The sequence below is a fragment of the Drosophila pseudoobscura genome, chromosome 4, assembly GCF_009870125.1.
Source record: "Drosophila pseudoobscura strain MV-25-SWS-2005 chromosome 4, UCI_Dpse_MV25, whole genome shotgun sequence".
NCBI lineage: Eukaryota > Metazoa > Arthropoda > Insecta > Diptera > Drosophilidae > Drosophila > Drosophila pseudoobscura.
Window position 1 is genome coordinate 5,514,928 of NC_046681.1, and position 22,510 is coordinate 5,537,437.

Genomic DNA, 22,510 nt, shown 5'->3' on the forward strand with positions numbered 1-22,510 from the left:
CATACAAGATAAAACAAGGTAAAGGCCAAACCTGCGACACTTTTTTAGAGATAGAAACTCTTTATTTAAGCAATCCTTTCGGCTCTGTTTTGTATTTAAAACGGTAGAGAGAGCATGAAGGAAAGACCAGGCACAAAGCAAACAAAATCCAACTTGAAAGCAAAGAAATCGAAGAGATCCGTAACTAGAAATCGAAAAATATAGAATTCCCTGTTGGATGTTGCCAGGGATTGGCTTGAAATGTAGGATCTGGTGTTCGGTAGATAATCTTGAGATAAAAGATAATTAAATGTGCAAAATGGAATTTCAATTCAAAGAACGAACCATAGTCTTTAAAGGAGAAAAAAGTACCTCTTCTTCCCCAGAAAAAGTCCTATTCCTACTCACCAATGACGTCACACATCAACCTGTTGGATGGAAAATGGAATTTCCCCAGAAGGGGAAAGGCATTTTCGAATGGAAAGTATAATTTCCCCACACGCCTGCAACCCTTGAACCGACAGCCGGCAAAAAGCCGACAAACGACAAACGAGACACGAAACACGGACGTATCCTCGAAGGCTAAGGTCAATTGCAGTTGTGGCTGTCGCTGTCGTTGGCGGGGGAGGAAATAAATACCAATAGCCGGCTTTTCCAGTGGGGAAATTTCCCTACTCTGCTGCTGTTGCTGCTGCCTTTCTGGCCGTGTTCTGGCTTTTCTCTGCTTGAGGGTCCTGTGCTGTCAGTGCTTGTTGGTCTTTGGTGGCGCGCGGAAGGACTTGCGGCAGGACTCTACGTTTCGCTTCGTTCGCCTTTCTAGGGAATATTTTTCGCGTAATATTTGTACGGCCTCTAAGCAAAAAGGTAGCATTACATTCTTTACCATCTGTGGATTATCCTTAAAGAAATGCTTTGCACTTTTTATGCCGCTAGAAAAACCAAAAAAATTGTGAAAAATGAATGGAAAAAATTGTGAATTAAACGAAAAAACAAGTGGAAAAAGTGTGAAAATTCAAAGAAAAGGAATGCAAATTTGATGTGAAATTCTATTCAGAAAAGTGGAGAAAAAAACGTGGCAAGAAATTCACGACACATGCAACACTTTATGCATAGGAAATTAGCCCTCACACTCAGTGCCAAAAGTATGCAAACACGTGAAGAGAAAACCAAATGCAAATCAGAAAACCAGAAAACCCGGAGAAACCAAAGAAAAAAACCAAGAAAACCTCCCATTGAAATAATCATAACCTCCCGTCTGTGGAATGTCGCAATGTGGCTGTTTTTGGCCACTGCCGTGACTTCCGTTTCCTGTTTCAATGTTTACTTTATGCCACCGAATGGGGCACGCCCCCGTGCTTCCCCTCTCTCCCTTGTATCATGTGTATATTATGGATTTTTGAGGCTAATGTAGTGGCATTTCGAGGCGCCTCCATATAATAGATAATAAAACGTAATGTCGTTGTCGTCTTTTTGGCTTACGACAAAATGTAGCGCCTTAAGGAAGTCCCCCTAGTCCCCCCTCCTCCGTTACGGGGTGGTGCCGACTCCTCTTTTGGTGCGTGCGTGCCCCGGCCTGATTATTGCGCTTTTAGCCAGCTTTCGTTTCCTTTTCTGTGCCATAAAAATCAGTTGAAGAAAATCCCACATACGCCCCCAAATGGTATCGAGGCAATGGAATGGGCCTAAAATTAGATTGGATGATGTGCCATAATGAGGATACATGTTGTGCGGAACGGGGATATATAGAGAGGGAGAGGATATATTTAGAGTCGATTTAGGGAGCATATTAATTTGTCCAACATTGAGGAGGGTCGTCTGTGAAAGAAGGGTATTCCTCATAGCCTTTTTGATGCCCAAAAAAGCAACACAGTTCCCCAGTGTAAGCAAATGACTAATTTCCAGGATTATCATAAGCTTTGGGGGATTCCATTTCCCAGGATTTACACAATTTCAAGTTTAAATTACACAAATTGCTATTCCCTTACGTTTTCAGATATGACTAATAAAACAGTTTCGTTGGTTTAAAATGGCATCGATTTCTGCTTTTTATTCCAATCAATCGAGTCCACAAATGCGACGAGCATTTTCTCTGGCACACACATCCACACACGCCCCTTGCACCAGGATACTCACATATGTATATCCTTCTGCAAGTGCCCCGCTTTCACTCCAATTCACACGAAATTTTATTCCATTTTTGCTATGAGAATTTTATTTCCGTTTTCCTTGAGGAGAGTCCCTCTGTTTGCCTTACTTATTATGCGGCAAATGTTGTGTGTGTGGCAAGTACGGGGCCCAAATACGAGTGGAAGTAGAAGTGGAAGAACGGAAGAGCACACACGAATAAAACGTGTGTTTGTCTAATTTTCGGTATGGCAAAACTTTCATGGACGTGTGGTGGAGCATCAAAATCTGCTAACAGTTTGGATAAACAATATGTTTATGAAGACAATTGTTGGGTACAGATTTGATACAATTTATAGATCTACAATAGATCTATAAATTTAATAAATATGTGAGGGACATAGAGGCCCCACAGAGATATACTCTTTGGCGCATATTTGATGGGCCTTCGAAACCCGCTTACGGGAAATAAATGATTCAAGGCGATTCGTGACTGTATTTAGTTCTGCCATATCTAAGCGCTATATGGAATGAGTTTTTAAAGATATATTTAAGATATTGATCAGTGATCAATACCGAAAATATCGATATAATCAACGTAAACCTTTCGATAATTACATCAACACGACAGTATTTCGATATTTTGTCAATTACGATCATTTGATCGAAAACAATTCATTAACTATATAGAAATTTTGATCGAAAACAGATTAATATATTTTTGTATAATTTTTTTGGATTCGATATACAATATTTTGATAATTGGCTCGATAAGAAATCGGTAATTGAATAGAACTTTATCGATATCATTTCGTTAATTTGTTCGATAATATATGGCGATGAGTGGACCCTCTATCAGGTTTCAATAAATACCGTCGATGAACAACATCGGGAGGGGCTTAACGAAGTACAATTCAATTTTCCACTCGTAGCAATTAAAGTCTCCTCATTCGCACTCGCATTGCTCCCCACCCCCCTCAAACACACACACACACTCCTACTCCCACCCAGCCACATGTGTGCATTGAGCACCACTGGGGCAGGCTCCCTCTCGTTCATACTTCCGGCATTCAAACCGGAAGTACTCAAGCAAGCATGTAAAGGACACGGAAAAAAAGAGGGCAAACAAATCCCAAATAAACACAAAAATGTTACCAACACACAAAAAGGAAGAAGGAAAAAGAAAGAAAAGGCGAGGAGAGGAAACAGAAGGAAGGAAGGAAGAAGCTGCGTTGTGTGTGAAAAAGAAATGCTTGCGAAGCGGAAATTAAGACCCACTCCAGAGGCCACTGCCAAAACAGAGCTGCTGCCAAAAAGTTCCGTAAACAAACACATGTCTCGACATGTCTCACTTTCTGTCGCACGCGGTAGGGTTCTCTGGGTGGCACACACTCCGGGGGGGAGCCCCCTGTCTTTCGCTTCTGCCACTCTCTAAGGCCCGCTTTTTCGCTACCAATCATCCCACTCCTCCCTCTCCAATCTCCATACTCCTCCACACTCTTTTTTGCTCCGTTTTTCTGCTGTTAAACAATCCCAAAACATATCACATTTTAATCCGATGTAGTGGAAAATTGCGACCATGGAAGGAAAATTGTTTTACCCCCCTCCCTGCATTACCCTCCCCCTCCGTTTTTCCCGCTGCTCGAGAATTGATTGTATGCCATTTTTTGTACGCCTTAGCGGATTAGCGTTTGGAAAATGTCGTGTCGTTTCGTATCGCATCGTGTCGTTTTCCTCCGCTTTTCCGTAATTAAAAACCTGAGCAAAAGTTCAATGTTTATACTCTAAAGCCATTTATGTTAATGGGTTTTCCCGTGCACCTGCTAAATCCTTACAAATGTAGCTCCCAGGATGGGAGGGGATCCGCACAATCGAAAGGCAGGCGGTGTCCATTTGGCGCTAATTTATTACCAAGTAGCGTGACCATATGGATAGATGTCCTCTGCTTTCAGGAGAAGGACCATCAGAAGGTCCCTGGCGAGGCTCTAGCTCTATCTCTTGCTCTGTTTATTTGTGCTTGAAATTTATGAAGTTGAAAATATGCGTTTGGTCTGCAGGCTGGAGAATTGTCGCCGTTTCGGTGGAAAGTAAATTTAAATTAGTGGAAATTGTATGCAAGGGGGGACAGGACTTATAAATATGCAAAGGTTTTCGCGGGGGAAAAGGTAGATAGGCATAGCCATTCCATTAATGAAGAAAAAAGTCATTGTTTTGGAACTGACTTTCGTGGGTTGGGAAAATATAGGAATTTATATTACGAAAAATACCTGGAAATGTAAATAAAGAATTAAACCATTAAACGTCCTACCAGAAATGGTTACCGAAAATATTCGAAAACATTCTTTGAAATCTCCTTCAAATATGAATCTCAATATTTCACGTATTAATTCCTGCAACATTCTTCAAAGCCATCCACAAATATTCACCCCACAACCACTCATAAATATTAATAGTAACACATTTCCCTCTGCTAATTTTCCCGATTTCCCAGCTTCGTATTAATATGCTCTCTCCTTGATAAATATTTACATTTTCATGGTTGACTTTACACCAAAAAATCATTAAAATTCAAAGGACTATTCCGCCATAGAGCATCTTCTAGGCTGGGAGGAGGCGGCAAAATGAAAACAAAAAAATTGTTTCGTTTTCATTTTCTTAGTTTTTGCTTTTGGGGGGTTTTTCCTTTGCCTCTCTACCTCTTCCCCCTCCATAAATTGTCTATAGCTGTCGTACTTAGGCATTTAATAAATTTTATGACTTTTTAGCAGCAGCAGAAGAAGTAGGAATTGGGCGAGAAAAAGGACCGAAGATGGTGGTACCCTGTACCCAGTATAAGGGAGAGTATATTTTGTGAATTTTTTCAGAAGTATACGAAGTATTTGTATCTCTTGGAACTCTTTTTTGGTGCTCTAGAAATCGAAAACTATTGTGGCATGCATAATTTGAAGGATGTAGAATTACGAGGAGTGGATTCTCCTTCCCTTTAGAGATAGAAAGCGCACTATCCTTCCTGTAAATCTAGCAAATACCTGTAGAACCTATAGTTTTAAAGATACTCCTCGTTTTAGAGCTCCATTTTCAGTGTATTCGAATGGTACTCCAATGAAGCCGCAGGGCCACAGGGTATCTCCCTGTTGAGACACTCTTGGGATGGCCTTCTCTCCTGTTTTACACTGTTTTCCCTCTGCGTTTCCACTGTTTCCGCTTTGGTTTCTCATTTGGTTTCTTTTTTAATAACATTCGTCGTTGTCCAACGCCTGGGGACATCAGCGGTCCGTTCTGGGCTCTGATTTTCTCGCTTTTCTCGCTTTTCCTTCTGTTGCTGTCTCCCTTTTGCTGCTGCTGCTGCTGCTTCCTCCTGCAGATCGCAAATATGGGTATTTATGCCGTCGCCCAGCCCCTGCCTTCCCCCCACAGCATTAATTTAGCTCCGCATTTTCCCCGCCTGGCATTTCCCCAAAGTACGAGCATGCAGCAATCTTTTGTACGAGTTTATTATGTATGCTTTTGCTTAAAACACACACAATTTCCGCAAGCGATTTCCATTTCCACCCACTGATGGGTCTTATTAAGTTGTATGCCCCCCCCCCCCTCCTTCAGTTTTCCACCCACTTTTCTTGGCATTTTCCCTAACATTTCCCCGCTGGGGATCGTTAACTAACAAAAATATGATGACTGCCTGGAAATTGCTCTTTAATTGAATTGCACATAGATTTTGATTCCATTTTTTGGGTTTTTCTCTTTCGGTTTTTATTGTCCTTTGTTTTCCTGCCACGCCTACTCAACTAACGCCCCAACAACTTCAAACTGGGAGCATAACTCAAAAGTCTCCGCAGAAGTATCTTCAAACTGTCATACGCATTTGTACGAGTACGAGACTCTTTTTCGCTTTCTATTTTTTCGGTTTTTCTATTTTTTCCAGATTTTTCTTCACTTTTTCTGCTTTTTTTTGGTTACAGACTTTCCCACTTTATTTCTGCACTTTTTTTGGGTTTGGAGGGCAGCCCCCGCTTCCCCCCCGCCAACCAAAAGAACCACTTCCCTTTACCACTTCTTCAGTTCATTTTTCCACTCTTTTCTTTTTGTTTTTTGTGTTGTTTTGTTTGAATAACATTTTGACGTCTGGTTTGGGCCTGGGCTTTTGGTCTGAAGAAAGAAAGAAAAGCGTGCACTTCTCTAGAGAGGCTTTTCTAATGGTCAACTTACCAGCAAATCAAAAGCATTTCCAGAGAGGGACAGGGAAGTTTGCACAGCGCTTTCTACGCGCGCAGAAAAGCGTCACACGAAGGGGGCAGGGGGAATAGAACTAGAGATTGAGTGCAAATAAAATGATGTCATGAAGTGCTGCCTGCCACAGAGAGTGGGGGAAGGGAAGGGGTGGCGGTGGCGGTGGCGGGGGTGTGCCAACTCCAAGCTAAAAGCAAACGGCCGTCGCCGCAATGCATGCTCCACTTTCCACTTTACGAGTATTTCCAGCCAGCCATCAGCAGCTCTCTCTCTCCCTCTCTCTCTCTCTCACTTGTAAAGTTTGCAGCTTGATGGACCAGACCCAGCCGACAGCACAAAACGTTTGCCACTGATTTCTTTTGCCCCCTTTTGACCGCCCTTCTTACCTTAGGTTTCCAAGCGTTTTTCCTTTCGGTTTTGGTGCAGCCCGCTTTTTAAAAGAGTTTTGTGACCAAAAGAAGGACCTCTAAAGGGTATACGTGGTACTAGGAGCAGAATAAAAATATACATCAAGGGGATTCTATCCGGCATTTTCTATGATTATGAGTTTTTCCTCTTTTTTAGGGATATTTGGGGGGTCTATCAAGAGCAGGAGACTACCATTAAAAGAAATTTCCATGTGGGAAAACTCTTGGGATTACAAAGAAAAATAGACGAATATCCATCCTCAGATGATTTCGACTCAATCCTTCGAATGGAAGGGTATCTAAAGCTTCGTTCACTGTTAAAATACCCTCTCTTTCATGGGTCATAGGGAGGGATGGGACAGACCACAGCAACAGGAGAGGCAAAAGCTGCAATTACAACTCTGGATCCCAATGGGGGGGGGGGCGGGCTTACGGGTCGGGCAAGTGGGGCTTACGGAGAGAACTCAATGCACAAATCTTGACAAGTATTTTGTCAACTTTGACTGTTGGTTAGGCAGCGGGAGGCAGGAGGATCCCACGTTCCCCCAGGGTGTGTAGGGGCAGCATCAGAAGTGGCAAAAGGAGCAGAGGCAGCAGAAGGAGGGGCAGTAGGAGCCCCAGCAGCGGTAGAAATAGAGCCAGAACCTGCCATACAAGTGGCAGAAGAGGCAGCAGCAAAAACTACAGATGAAGTGACGCTCGGAAAAGTGTGGAAAACTTCACCTCTCAAAGTAGAAGGAAAAGAGGAAAAGTGTTGAACTTTAAGTGTTGCTTTGGCTTTCTCTTTGGGCTTCATTCTTTTCTTATTTCTTTCTCTGTTTTCTCCTCAGGGTTCCCCTCATTTCCCCCTCGTCTTCTCTCTAGTTTCGTCCCGTTTTCCCACTCCCCGTCCTTCTTTTTCCTTTCGTTTTCCCCCTCCTGTTCCTTGTGTCTTGTGTGTTGTCATAGAAACCGAAAGTGTCAGAGGATTACTGCGAAAAGGTGCTGCTGCTGCTGCCGGAACAGTGCATTGGCCTTGCAGCAGGTGCCACAAAGAGATGCCCCACAGATGAGCTCTAGAGATGGGACTGAGAGAAGAGAATGGCAGTATTGTACGTGGTGCATGCGTGATTTGGAACAAATGAAATGCTTTTAAAGGCTATTATTGCATTTTGGCTTTAGATTTTGGGTTTTATAGATTCTTGATTTCTACTGAGGAAAATGTCTAAAAATGTAGTAAAATTTAAGGAAATTGTTTCAGAAATTCTTGGTCTTGGAAAATGTCACCAATAGACCACGGCCTTGATTTGTGACTGTCGAGGACATTCTGTGCCGATTCGTTTCCTGAATTTATTCGTTGATCTCCATTCGATCCCTCTACTGCAATTATTTGTGGCAGTTCCTTCTCTTACGATGGCCCCATATGCCACTAAAAATTGCACAAATATCTCTATAAAATTGAATCCTGCATCTTTAGCTTCATTTGCATTCATTCTGGAGCCTCACGGAACCATCTCTAATCTAAAGCCCTTGGAGCCACCGCTGCCCCTTCTTTGGGCTCTCCTTTGACTCTAATTAACTTGATTCAGTATTCCAGAAGAGAGCCTACAGCCCATAGCCTACTGCCTACTGCCATCTGCAATTCAATTAAAAATTAACATTTTAATTGCAAATTACTTGATATACTTTACGACGAAGCGATGCCGCACACCGACATCGAGCAGGCGTTGGAGGAAGAACTCCACTTAAATAAAGTAACTTTCTTTCTTTTATTTTTCCTTTTTTTGGCTACCTGCAAAAAGCGGAGAAGCACAGAGAGAGGGGAGTCGAGTGAAGGGGGGAGTGGAGTCCGGAGGAGTAAAAGGAATTCGGAGAGAAAAGGAGCAGCAGTGGCAGCTGCAGGGTGCAAACAGCAGTTGGAGCTCATTTCATGCCGTTTAATTTTATCATGCGCCAACAATTATGCAACTTGTTGGTTCACTTCATTGGCAGGACCGGGAGCAGGACCAGGAGCAGGACCAGGAGCAGGAGCAGGAGCAGGGTCTCCTCCAGGGCCAGAAGGAGGTCCGAGGCGGCCTCTTTTTATTTTCAATTTGTTGCCAATAAAACTTTTTCCATTTCGGTTTTCTCTCGATTGTTGGTGCTGTTGTTGTTTTGCTGCTCTGAAAATTTGCTGTTGCTGTTATTTCCTCAATGAAAATTGTTGGGAAAACTGTTGTTTTCCATGTGCCTCGTCATAGTTTTGTGAGTTGGCAAAAACAACAACAGGAAAATTTATAGGAAACACTAGGGAATGCGGTAGGAAATTAGCAGCAAAAACAGTTGGGAAAGCCATGGAGAAGCATTAGATCGTGCAGGAATTTTATTCCAATTTTTTCTAGTGGGAAAAATGTATAGCTAATCATAATTCAAAAAGCTTGTGTTTATATTGGGGTTTTGGGGGAAACCCAGAGCAAATTATTCAAGGATCTAGTAATTATAACCGCCCAAAAAACAATGATTATTCGTAGGAATATAACATACTAATATTCAGGGAATTTTGAGCACTTTTAAACAAAAATGATAATGGAATCTGTGTCTATTTATTCTACGATTTATTTCGATGGAGTAGATAGATGAATTCTAATGAGATTCTTTATTCATTCGGGTGCTTATTCAATCGCTTCTTTCATTCAGGCACTCATTCACTCTATACTCTGCCGCTATTTTCCTTCCAAATTCTTGCCTCCACATGTACCATAAATATTCTCCTTAAATAATTGCACCCCATCGTGGGAATTCCTTTGTTCTTTTTGCTGCTTTCCACTCAATAAATTCCTTGATCAATTTGCTGTCAATTTGTTATAGATATATCTCCGCATTGTGTGTCTCTGTATCGCTGTCGTGTCGTGTCCTGTCTTGTTGCACAACAATTGTTGCACAATTGTCTTTCTGGCAAAACGAGACCTAATCAATTGTGAAAGAGAAAACTCTTTAGAGAGCTCTTGTCATATATGCATGTACATTTTGATGTAGAATTTTTCTGTATTTGATCCATTTTCCTCTCTAAATAAAATAAACGAAAATATATTTCTCTTTGAAAATAAATGTCGCTTTGGATATCAATTTTCAAGTTCTTTGAGACAAATATTTTTTTTCTTAAATATTTGCAAAATTTAAATTGAGTATTTATTTAAGTTTTTGAAGATTTTTTTATAGAATTTAATACAATAAGAAATATTATTTGTTGTTTATTTGAAGTCATAAAAGGAGATTGAAATACAATTTTAAAGTACTTTGATAAAATTTATTTATAAATTGATTGTTGAATTTTTTGTAAGGTATAAATGTAAATTTCTATAAAATTTAAAAAGTGTTAAATGTTTTTTAGCGGCTTTAGATTTTTGATAGTAATGTTTCTATAATTTATAGATGAATTTTATAAGATATTCCCCTTGTAATCTGAAGAGCTGGCCTTAAATGGATTTTGAGAACCGTTCTAAGAACTTTTCCGCCTTTTTCTGGCTTTTTAGATCCTTTTCCATGAGGCTTTCTCGCCCCTTTTCAAGGTTGAGCCCTGGAAAAGTATGCGTGAGGGGACTCCACTCCCCTTGCTCTAACCCTTGAAGCACCAGTCCATGGCCCTTCCGTTAATTGCTTTTGTAGACAAATTATAAAAAACATCCCGAATGTTTGGGGCATTGTTTTGCGTTTGAGGATTGCCTGGAAAACACACACAGTTCAAAAACAGACAAAACCACGGACGTAACCATGACCATGAAAAAAGAGAAAGATGAGAGACGGAGAGCGAGTCCTTTCTGTGTGTCCTCGTGCTGGTGTGTCCTGTGTGTGTGTGCGAAACGGTGGGTCAGTTTTAATTTAACTTTGACATGCATCAAGCTCTCTCACAAAAATCCAATTACAAAACAGAAATACAACCAAATGGAGAGGGGGAAACCCCCTTAGCTGTTTCCTTTTTTTCGTGACTAGAAAAACCATTAAATGTGTCTTTTTTTGTGCCATAAAGATGAAGATTTATGCAACCATTACAGAGGAAAATGTGTATTAAAATTGTGCTAGAAAAATCTGTGGAAAATCAACAATGAAATAGCGAAAGGAAATGTCCAGTCAAACGTTTAAGCAACGAGGAGGTGGTCCTCCGAAATCCGATCGAAATGCCAACGAGGAAAATCATCATCAACAGCATCAGCAGCAGCAGGAGGCGGCGGAGAAGCTGCAGCAGGAGCTACTGCCACTGCCACAATTGGGGGCCAAACCCAAGAGCCAGAGGGAGAATAAAAGCCAAAGGATCCTCCAAACGAAGACTGAAAACCAAAATCAAAATCAGCGACAAAAGGCCCAATCTTTGCAGGGATATGGCAACTATATGGAACTGGAGTTCATACAGGCAGAGGTCGCTTCTTCGGCGACCTTCGATGACCTGCCCGTGAGCTATGCCACCACCAGTGTGGCACCAGTGGCACCACCGCCCTATCGCGAGCCACCACCGCCCACACCGCCACCGCTGTCCCAGATACCCTCCAGAGAGTCGCGACTGTTGCACTCAGCACCAAACACACCCATACGCGGCAAGGTTGTTCTGAGCAAAAAGGAGAGGAAGGAGCTGAGCAAACAATTGGGCTTGGAGGATCTCCAAGGACTGCCCTTGGGCGGTAGTACCTCAGCCCAGTCGAGTCCGTACAAGGGAAGAGTCAGCGAATTGAAGAACTGTATAGCGAGAGGACTTTTCGCCACACTGCATAGGGGAACCCCCAAGGAGAGGGAACTGCACATCAATCAGGAAATATCTCCACCCCCGCCGGCACCAGAATCGGGCAACAATAATGAGGATGCGGCAGACTATTCCGAAAAACTAAAGAATCTGCCAGTTCGCCAACGAAAAGTGGCCACTCGTCACATGGATAACTACTGTCTGTTCGATCCCGTGGATTTTATCAACGACAAGGCCATGCGCTATCCCAGTGCCACCACCAGCACCAGCACCAGCACATCCCATGGCCTCAGGGATCCGCTGTTCAGTTCGCGACAGCATTTGGTCTCCGAAGACGAGGACGAAATGGTGCCCGAAGTCATTTACGACAATGAGGAGCTGGAGCTCGAAGAAACGATCATTATTGAGACCTCTGCGTTGCCCGAAGCGGAAACCGAAGGCTGTGCCGAGCCCAAGGATGTGAGGATACACTTCGATCATCATAATTATTTCGTGATAGAGCCGGGAGTATGCACTATGGACATTGGGATCCCCAATCCGTACACGAATGAGCAGCTGGTGAATGCAAATCTAGAGCAACAGAATCTGGAGAAGCTTTTCCAAGAGCTGGAAAACCCCGCCAGCATGTCCAACAGTCAGGAATCAAAGGACACAGAAACCACATCCACGGCGCTCGTGGAGTCCTCCACCTCCACAAATTCGGGCAGCTCAATGGGCAGTACTTCGATTCAGAATCAGGCACAACATTCCATGAAAAAGAAGTTGACGTTTCTGAATCTTTCACCCTTTCGTGGCGGAAAGAAATCTGGCGATAAATCAACCTTTGAACAGCAACAGAGAGCCATTTCAGAGCTCGTGAGCACCGATCACATGCTGCACTTGCAGCAATTGCTGCAGGAACAGCGCAGGGATCAGCGCTCGCACACGGTGCCAGTGCCCACGGAGTCGAATTATGTTCTATTTAATCCCGGCCCAGTGCCCAGTCGTCATGTGCAGTATAAGATCCGGAGATCAAGACCTTTGTCGACGCACAGCGATGCGGATAGTGGATTTTTGTCGCCCTGTTCCCCGGATGAGATGAGAGGAAATCCTGCCATACTGGTGCTGCAGCAATGCGACAGTGTTCAGGGCTATATTGAGGTGAGTTTTACAAGGAATTTCAGAGGTACATTAACTTTATCTAATATACAAAACTCTCGTATCTCGTTGATTGGGTTTCAACTTCTCCCAAACGTCTGAGGCTATTATGAGATTTTTGTCTGGATATTCTTTGTATTTTTGTATGAACAACGTCCAAATACTCCATACGAAATGTAAACATAATCAAGTATGTTTTGATCTATTTGTGCGTGTCTGTTAGGTTTTTTGCGCCCTGTTTCACATGCACAATGCCATTGGGCTGTGGAATGAATAAAGCAAGAAACTTGCGAAATAGTTGCGCAGAAAGAGCAGGCGAACGAATCCAATAAAATAACGAAAATGTGAGTGTGAGAAGGTCGCAAGTGCGAGAATTTCAATCACAAAAGGATTGTCTCCATTGGAATAGAGTCAAGTGCGGCGGTACGTAGTTGAAACTTCACATAGAAAATGGGATACCTTATTGATATTGGAACATATCGGTCAGACTGAGGTATTTAATATGCAATATATGTGGAGATATTGTTCCCAGGTTTGCTATGAAAAATATGTCAAATAATTGGCCAGATTATTGCAGTAGATAGAGATTTACATATATTTTATTATGTATGTATGTATGTATATGTACATTTGTACAAAGACACTATTCGGATGTTTTCGAGTCGTGTTGAAAGTTGAACCAGCTGTTGGCAGAACAACCAATCCTTTTCCTGATTTTCTTCTGTTAGCGAGCCAAGGCAGTCCTCCATTATCCCAGCTCCTGTCTAAGATCAGGGTCTAAAACGTAAACCCTCCCCAGAATTGAGGACCGCTGGGGCCACAGCAGGAGTTGAAGGGACCATTGTAGGATCCAAAGCAGGGATCGTAGAAGCCGCTGGGACCACAGCCACCGCATTGGCACAGGGCGGCAGAGGGATAGCACGGATAGTTGCACATTTTGTTCCTTTAACTGGATCGCTGTCCTGAAAATATAGTTGTATTTCAGTTTAATGTTTGTTGAAAATATTTGTAATTTTTGAATTTACTTTTCTCGCTAGACACAAAAATAGGAAATAGGATTTTTTCGAAATATTTCCTCGACTCGTAAAACACTCCGCACTATACAAAGATCTAAATGAGACTGGATGGAAATGTTTGATGTGCCCTAAGGCTGATATGAATGTAAGGCGGAGGCCTACTATATTTAAGGGAAAGTCGAATTTATCAGTAAATTTACCAGTATACAAAAGGCACTTCTCTGAAAGGCTTATAGATAATGGCAGTATCTACCATTACGATTGAAAAAGTTATATCTAAAAGAGATTCTTTCTGACATTTTTATAAATATGAAGCTGTTACTTTGTTTGCTTATAAATGAAGCTATAATCTAACTATTTACCAAAAATCCTTGGAATCGGTTCCATTTTCTCTTAAGTTTTAACATTAACATTTAGCATTAACATGACTATTCGCCAAAACGAGCTCCTTATCCTTTTTGCAACGCTTAGCATCCTCCCCTTTGCTCTTTGGACTCTTTCATGCTTCCCATACTTTTGATGTACTTGCCGATTGCTTCGTTAAAATCCTCTTTAACCAAAAGTACACCCCTTAGAAGGCGGGGCTTATCTATAGGTCGTTTTATATATGTATAATTTCGTATATCTTAAGCTGGTAATCATTTTGTGGGTGAGCTGTTTCCTGTTTTCGATGTCTCCCTTTCGATGTCGGTGTCGCACACTTGTCGCACCATTTGCCGGCTCGGTTCACTTATCTTAACGAGCGAAAGGAACTTAACAAGTCTTATAATATGCATCTCGAAAGTACACCCCAGGGGAGGTGTTGGACTATCCAACCGACCACCCTCTGCCTCCCCAGAAAGCCACCCCCCAAAATCTTGCTTGAATTTCTGTTTTTGGGAACAACTGCAGTTTTCTGGTCTGTTGCAACGATTGAGATTTTGGGTGCTCGGGGGAGGGTTTTGATTGCATCAGGTTTTCCCATTTTCTCAGTTTTCTTCCATGACTTTTGCCCTCTCTCTCTCTTTGTTCTCTCTCTCTCTTCTGCTGCCTCCAGGGAGCAATCAATCGTCGCGTATTCTCGCCGCTGCTGCTGCTCGCTTCATTAGTTTTTCCCTCAGCCTGGAACATTAGTTTGATTGTGTGGCAGACGCCAAAGCCAAGTGGCAGACAGACAGGCAGGTGGGAGGTGGAAAACCCCCCCACACTCTCCTTCTCTGGAAACACCATCTGTGTGCCTTCCATCTTACGCGACTTTTAATGGAATTGAATTAAAATTGTTGCCATGGTGTTGAGTGGAGTTCTGTCGGAGAGAAAGAGTGAGAACAAATAAACAGGAAAGAACAGGAACAACAGAGGCAGGGGTGTGCCATACATCGATGTGGAGTGGAAAGAGCAGGGGCTTTCCCCATTCCCTCCTTCGAAAGCGCAGAGGCTTTTCCCTTCCATCACGTACTCTTGCCACTGGCATTTTCTATCATTTGCAAATTGAAAATACGAGCGCTGTAAATTTTGGCAAGCAAAAAACCAAACGGAACAAATGAATATCGAAGGGAAAATCTCCCCTCAGAGTCTCTCTGCCTTTGCCTTTAAGGCAATTTTTATCCCTAATGAAACGAGGAACGAAATGAAGCATACTTCTTGGCGCTACGAAGTGGCGCTTCCAAAAAGTGTCAAGTGCATTGCTTTTGCAGTCGATTTCCCACTTCAGAGAATGGGCTTCTTCGGGGGAGGATGGGATGGTGCTTCAAAGAATGGAATGGAGATGGGGATGTGGATGTGGATGGTGATGGGCATTGGATTTATGGATAGCTGTTTGGGGTCAACTGCAAGTGAAGGTTCTTCAAACGGAAAGCCACTGCAAACAGGAACAGGCCAAAAGAGAAGCCCGAGGGGGACTTCCACACAAACGGAAGTGGCAGAGGGGAAGGCCACTGCAAAGGAGATGTCAGAGAGGAGGACGGAGAATGTCCACAGGAGGCAAATGGAATGTAAATTGATATACACGCGGGGGGGCAAACAACAGGAGCATCAAGGACCTGCCAGAATGATGAGGTCCGAGAGGTAAATGTGGTGGACTTAGTTTTTGAAGGGAAAATTAGTTTTTAGGGGGAGAAAAATACTAGAAAGGACAGCGGGAAAGGTTAGTTTTTCACGAGATGAAAGGACCGATAATGATTACAGATAGAAATGTTGTGGAAGATGGAAGAAAAGGGAGATTAGGAGACGACAAGATGTGACAGTAGATGTTGAGGAAGCATAAAATAGAGACAAAAAAAATAAATTACGCAAAAAGAATGTATGAAATTATCGGAATTACAAGGAAATTATAGGGAAACTTATATTGCAGATAATATATTTACTGAGTGCCTTATAAAGCACTTCTACGCCGGTGAAGACGCCTAGAAATCTCTCCTTCAAATCAGACTTTTTTGAGTTAAAGCTAAGGTTCAGATATTATATTTTCGATTTTCTGTTTTCTATGTAAATTCCATTCCAATAACCCTAAGGGATATTCCATGATTCCATGAATAAATCCATATTATAAGGATATTATAGTTAAACTTATATTGTAGATAATATATTTACTGACGATTTACTTAGGCACTTCCCCTACTAAAACGCATAGAAATCTCTCGACTAAGAGATTCTTGAATAAAAACTAGGTTTAATATGTTCCAAGTATGAAAGCTAATTTAAATATATTTAATATATATTTTCTTTGTTTCCTTTTTCCATTTTCTCTTTCTTAAATTCCATTCCAATAAACATAAGGGATATTCCATGATTCCATATCCGAATCGAAGCCAATTTTCTGCCTTATTTTCCGCACGAAAAAAAGGCGAATAAAAATTGCAATTCATAATTATCGTGTGTACAATTTTGCACATATGGTGTATCCCCAGATTCCAGTCCCAATCCCAATCCCGGCAGCCCCGGACATAATTATAAATCATAAATCAAAAATTTATCTCGGAACGAAAAGACCCAAAAAACCCCTGATCCCTGGACCGTGACTCCCTCCCATCCCTTCTGGGACCCCACCCACTGCACACTCTCTCACTCTCTCTCCCTTTGTCCCCTTGCAGCACCCACAGCTCTCTCCCTTGACTTCAGGGACCTCCTGATAATCACCAAGGGAATGCAGCGACACTTTTTACAACTTATTGGACTAATCATCTCAGGAGGCAGGGGGTAACAGGGGGTTTCCATGGATGTTAGGGTTTCCCGGGAGTGTGTCGTGCTGTGGGTGTGGGTGTGTGTGTGTGAGTGTCCCATAAAGTAGCCGCAGGACACGCGACTTGCCCAAATGCCGCCTGCGACTATAACCAGAAGAGGAAACAACAAATTTTTTGGGTGCAACACCCACCCACCCCTTTACGGAAGCACCCAGTGGCAGCATCCGCCGAATGTAGCTGTGGCCGTGCCTGTGCCTCAGCCTCTACTGCTGCCTGAAGCTCTCCTGCAGCCTCCTTCTGTTGCAAGTACAACTATGCCTGACAGTTGACAGCTTAGCGCCTCGCGACAAATATTCGGCCAGTACGACGAGGGTCCATCAGGCAGCGCAGCGGAGTGGGTGGGTGAGTGGGTGTGCGTTTGTGTAGTTGCAAGCAAAATTGCATGCCTCAGTGCCGTTTTGCAATTTGCAATTGAGACTTTTTCGCTCAAGGAGAGGGGGGGGAGAGAGAGCTCTAGCATGGAGTACAGCCTGCTGTTTAGGCCAAAAATCGTTGACCAACGCGCGACAGAGAGAGAGGAAGGAAGGGACTCTACTAATTTATGGTTATATTCCCCAGTCCCCAGTCCCCAGTCCCTGCAATCGCTAGACGCCAGTCGCCAGCCGCCAGCCGCCGTTTGCATAAATTCCAAAATGTTTTTGTTTGCTTTGACTTTGATGGAAAGTGGACGAAGGAACCACTAGATATCCTTCTCTTAGGAATACGAAATGGGAAACGGCAATGGGAATGCCCTGCCATGAAGGGGGTGGAATATGTGAAGTGGAAAACTTCCACAGAAGATGGAAAATTTTCTATCGACAATTACTGGATTTTGACTTTTGAAATTGCATCTCTGCTTTTTGGGAAACTGAGTTTTCATTTATGTGTGCTTCCATCTGTAAATGGAATTTTCTTTTGGTTAAAGGCAAACATTTATGGTAAAAATGGATTTTACTGAAAGAAAATGTGATTTCTGAGTCTTAAAATCATGATGTTTGTTGCACTGGGATATGATTTGGGCCCAGAAACACAAATTCAAGTGGAAAAGTGTCTGTCAAGTGTCTGTTTTGAGCAGAGATTTCTTTAGATTATACTTCTATGGAGTGATTTTCAATAATGTAGGTGTATTTGTAATTTCTCTATGTTTTCACTAGCTATCTCTATCATTTTTTATTGTAATTTTTGCATATATTTCAAACCAATTTTAAACCGGAGTTTTTCTTAAAATATTTTTAAAATGCTATAAATATTGAATTTTAATATATATATATGTATAAATTTTTTCCATTTTGAATGTAATATTTTATTTTTAAAAACATTTTAGGCAGAATTAAATTTTTTTTAAAGGTTTGTAAAATGTTTTAAATTTTTAATATACTATTTAATATTTCCATTTGTTACATTTATATTTGTTAAAATTGTTTTAATAATAACTTATATTTATATAAATTTGTATTTAATTTCAACAAAAATGTACAAAATTTATATTTTTTGTCTACGAAATTTCAGAGTTATTTTTCCTTAAAATCCCCAAACTCCAATCATCTGTTCATTCAATTCACTTTATGATTTCATATATGAAATCGGTTTGGAAATTGCATTTCCCAGAAGCGCATTAAGCAGGAGAAACAGTTTTTCCCCCTAAAAGATTAAAAAACATTTTCCTGTATTTCCAACAATCGATAATTATGCAGCCAATGCCAGATGTAGATGTGAATGTGGATGTGGCTACAGATGTTGTCGATAAGAACCTGCCACATGCAACTGTCAATATTTTTCCCTCCGCCTGGGGCCTCTTCCCCGCGGCATGCCCCATTTATAGGCGCTGGATTAAGCCTCGAATTTGTATGGAAAATGCATATTTTCTTTCTTTCCTTTAATTTCATATTTTAATAATAATATTTTAATTTTTCTGCGTTAATTTTATGGCCAGACGTCCTTCGGAGGCATTATCCTTTTTCCTTCGTGGGTTTTTGGGGAGTGGGCAAGCGGAAGGAATCGCAATGGAAATGGTTGCATCCAGAGAGAGAGAGAGAGAGAAAGGGAACGAGAGAGAGCCACACATTTTAATGGACGGTTGCAAGCATTATTAATGCCCGACTTCTTGCTTGCCCCCGATGCATGCCCCAGACACACACACACACAACCACGTCCGTCATGTGACGGCCAGGACAACGACTTCTCTGCGGACTTCCTTATTTTCCATTTCCCTTCCATTTTCCTTTTCCGAATTGCAGTGGCAGTTTTCGTTCATATTTTTCCTGGCATACACTTAAAGTTTTCAATTTCCCGGAAAAGGATAACTTTTCCTGCAGGCTTCTGGGTGGATTTTGGGTTCCATTTTACGAGGATTTTACATGGAATGGACATCGGCGGAGGCGCCTCCGTTCCCTGTTGATAGGAAGCGAGGCGGCTCTGCTGCGTTGACATGGAGGCGCCTCTACGTTGACGTCACTTAGTGGCCACCACAGGCCCGAAGACTTGCAGCCATTTTGGAGCAGGAAAATGCAGTTCCCTTCGCAGGAAAATGCAGCTCTCACTGACAGCTAAATGCGTTGCACTTATGCTTAAAACATATCAGACAGTCGACAGTCGCTCCTCCCCAGACACAGCACTCGAATGGAGAGGCAGGCAGAGAGAAAGGGAAAGAGACAGAAGCCGCACATGTAAGAAGGAGATGGATTGGGGCAGAGAAAGCCCAGTGGAAACGTGTTGCATGCCTCGTTTCTCTTTAACTACGAGAGTAATTTGAGGAAATGAAGGAGACGAAGTTCTAGGTACCCCAGGATCGGAATTAATATTAAATATTAAGCTTAAAAGTAATTTAAGCTTTCCCAGATATTTTCTTATAAAGGGCCTACATTTATCCAACGAAAGCGAAGAAACGAAAATCCAGAAACCCAAAAACCTCAAGAAATTACATTTTCTTGGCTCAAACGCTTCTGCAGTGCATTAAAATGCCTAAGTTTGTATAGAAATATACATATGTACTGAGCCTTTGGTAGATTTTGAATAGGTTTTGCCTTGAAATAACAATAAATATATTGAGTTTGAAAGGCGCTTTCAGACGATCTGAAAAAAATACAAAAGGCGAGTTCTAGGTTCGAAAACTCATAAAGGAGGTGAAAGGTTCCTCCTTTTGGGTTCAAATTCACTGACAGCGTATTGGTATCTGTAGATAATTCCTATCAAAATATTCACTTAAATTAAAAATATTAACTTTCATTAAGTTTTTTGTGGAGTATTTTCACTAAAGAACCAAATTAGAAGATGCATTTCCCTTTGCCTTAGCCTTAGCCTTGGTCTTTGTTTTTCTTTTTCCTTTCCAGACCCACAAACTGTGAAGTTTTTTGTGCATTATTTAACAATAAGCTTGACAGATTTATAATGTCTCCACTGCCTGTCTTCCTTCCCTGTCTCCTTTATTCTTTCCATTTCTGTTTCTGTAGCTGTTGCCTCTTTCTATTCCTACTAATTTTTCTAGTCTTCTTTTAGTTCTCTTTTCAGTTCTGTTTTCTCCAAAAAGAGGCCATGCATCAAGGCCACAAAATGTGTTGGAAAATGGTAGAAAAGTTTCCGTTTTTGTTGCTTATGTGGGGGATAATCGGTGGAAAGGAAAGTTCTCTGTGCGATGGAAAATCCCTCTATAGGAGCTGCCTTTTCTCTAGCCCCTTCTCTGGCGGCTCTGTTGCCTGTGTGAAAAATGATAGCCATAATTTTTGGCTACTAACCAGCCTGGGCAGCAGGCAGCCGGCAGCCGGCAGCAGCTTCCTTCACGGAGCACAGGCCTGCACTTTGTTCGCACTCCTTTCTCGGCATCCTTTCTTCCTTAACGAGTCCAGGGGTCTCCTTTACGAAGGATGCGAATATATATAGTCGCCTTTCATCGCTTAATGCATATTTTAAACGGCTTTGCAACAGCAGCAGGAGCCGCACCGAGTGTTTTTGGATGCCGCATTTTTCGGCTTATTGGGAAATTTATTTATTAAAATTTTACTCGAAGCCAAAGCCAGAGCCAGAGCCAAAGCCGAAGGCTGTTTCCTGCTTCCTGTGTCCTGTTGTTTGTTTAACTAATTAAAAAGTTTTGGTCTTTTCGAAAAATATGCAATTAATTTGTGCAACTTTTCTTTGGGAAAATGCACTGCACTCCACATAAAATAATTGCATTGTTTCTGTGCATTTCTTGTGATTTTCTCTAAAAGAAAATATAGAGAATTTTCTTCATGCAATTATTTACATTTTCTTTGGTGCATAACGATTTTACCCACCCTTTTTTCCCTCCCCCCTAAGATGCATTCCATAGCTGCTTTGGCTCTCATATTTCGTATCTTTTTGCTGCTGTTTGTATCTTTTTGTGACTGCTACTTCTGTTTGTATCTTTGCCTGCGATTTTGTTGCATCTTTTGTGCATTTGAAAGGTAAAAAAACATGGCAGCAAATAAATCTGGTGAAGACTTCGTTCTGCCAGAAGGCAGAAGGAAAAAATGGGGAGATAAAGTTTTCCCCTCACCAGAAAAAGAAGCTTAAAAACGGTTTATGTTCATAAATGGGCAAGAAGTCTTGATGTTTCTGAGGAATACCCTCAAAGCATTTTGGGGTATGATGGCTTTGGTATTTTAGGCAAATTGTTCACGAAATTTTAATCAATTTAAATGCTGTTACAGATTATTTTTTATATTTATGTTTACGGTTTTTGACGGGCAATGCAATTTGAAAGCAATTATTATTCCTTGAAACTCTTATGATGTCTTTAGAAGCGTTTGATGTTATTTAATTAATATCCTTTAGGATCTCTTACATAAATACATCAATTTATTTTTTTGGTTCTTTTATTATATTTACTATAAGTACTTTATGTTGTTTTATTTACGAGTATTTTTGTATATATTGTTTGATATTTAGGTTCATATTTAAGTTTTATTTAGGTAGTTTTCGGCAATTTAGCTGGTATTTTTATTATCACTTAGATTTGTTTTTAATATTTTTGGTAGTTTGAGGTATTTTTGAGTACGTTTATACTTTCAGGTTATTTTTTGGTATTCCATCGGTTTTTTTTATTAGTTTGTTTAATTTGTAGTTTAAGGGTATTTTAAGAGTATTCTATTTGGTATTTTTAGTAAAATTTTTAGTGTATTTTTTTTTGTATTCTGAGATAGTTTTAGTATTTTAGAATATTTTTATACTTTCAGGCTATATTTTGAAAATCTACCATGAAGAATTTCATTTTCTCTCTTTTGTTAATCGTTTCTTTCCCAATCTTTAACTCATTTCTATGTAAGCTATCATTCTTATACGGTTTCACCCCCACTACACAATTTCAATCCCATCGAACTGCTTCTATATTCTCATATATCCTCAGCATTCCCTATAGTTTCACATTCACATTCATAAGTACAATTGTTTGCATAACTTTTTGCTGAGGGGCATGAATCGGGGGCATGGAAAAATCTTTACCCAAAGCAAGAGCTACAGAACGATGTGTACAATTTGCTTCGTTTTTATCGTGCTCTTCTCAGCCTGAGAATCCCTTTGGCTCTCTCTGCGCGCTGTGCTTTTCCCTGATTAAGTTCTCAAGTTCTGGCTTTTTGCTCAAGCAGTTCTCTCTCACGCCCTCCCTCCGTCTCTCCTGCAAATAATAGTTGTGATAAATGGCATTAAATATTTAGCCTTAAAGAGCTGTCAAAAAGGCAGAGGGAGAGATTTGTTGCTAATTAGAAGAGACAACAACACTGC

General features: G+C 41.3%; 2 protein-coding genes across 5 annotated transcripts in view; one reads left to right on the forward strand and one right to left on the reverse strand.

Annotated features, from left to right (window-relative positions):
* sick (sickie) overlaps window positions 1–22,510 on the forward strand; it is a 207,843-nt gene that overhangs the window by 14,100 nt on the left and 171,233 nt on the right. The window contains exon 1 of one of the 4 annotated variants that reach the window (XM_033380904.1): window positions 10,772–12,567. The exons of 2 other annotated variants lie outside the window; for them this stretch is intronic. In XM_033380904.1, the coding sequence (XP_033236795.1) occupies window positions 10,816–12,567 (1,752 nt within the window). In that variant the 5' untranslated portion in view covers window positions 10,772–10,815. Of the gene's footprint in view, window positions 1–10,771; window positions 12,568–22,510 lie in introns of those variants that run through there. One more of the 4 variants, XM_033380905.1, reaches the window with a different exon arrangement.
* On the reverse strand, window positions 13,151–13,744 carry LOC6902625 (uncharacterized). The gene is made up of 2 exons (XM_002133115.3): window positions 13,590–13,744; window positions 13,151–13,526 (listed from the first exon to the last, which is right to left on the reverse strand). Exon 2 carries the CDS (start codon window positions 13,498–13,500, stop codon window positions 13,342–13,344), a length of 159 nt encoding a protein of 52 aa, XP_002133151.1. The 5' UTR covers window positions 13,501–13,526; window positions 13,590–13,744; the 3' UTR covers window positions 13,151–13,341.

Bases quoted from the DNA above. Each gene is read 5' to 3' on its own strand.
- LOC6902625 (XM_002133115.3), bottom strand. From the start codon at position 13,500: ATGTGCAACTATCCGTGCTATCCCTCTGCCGCCCTGTGCCAATGCGGT.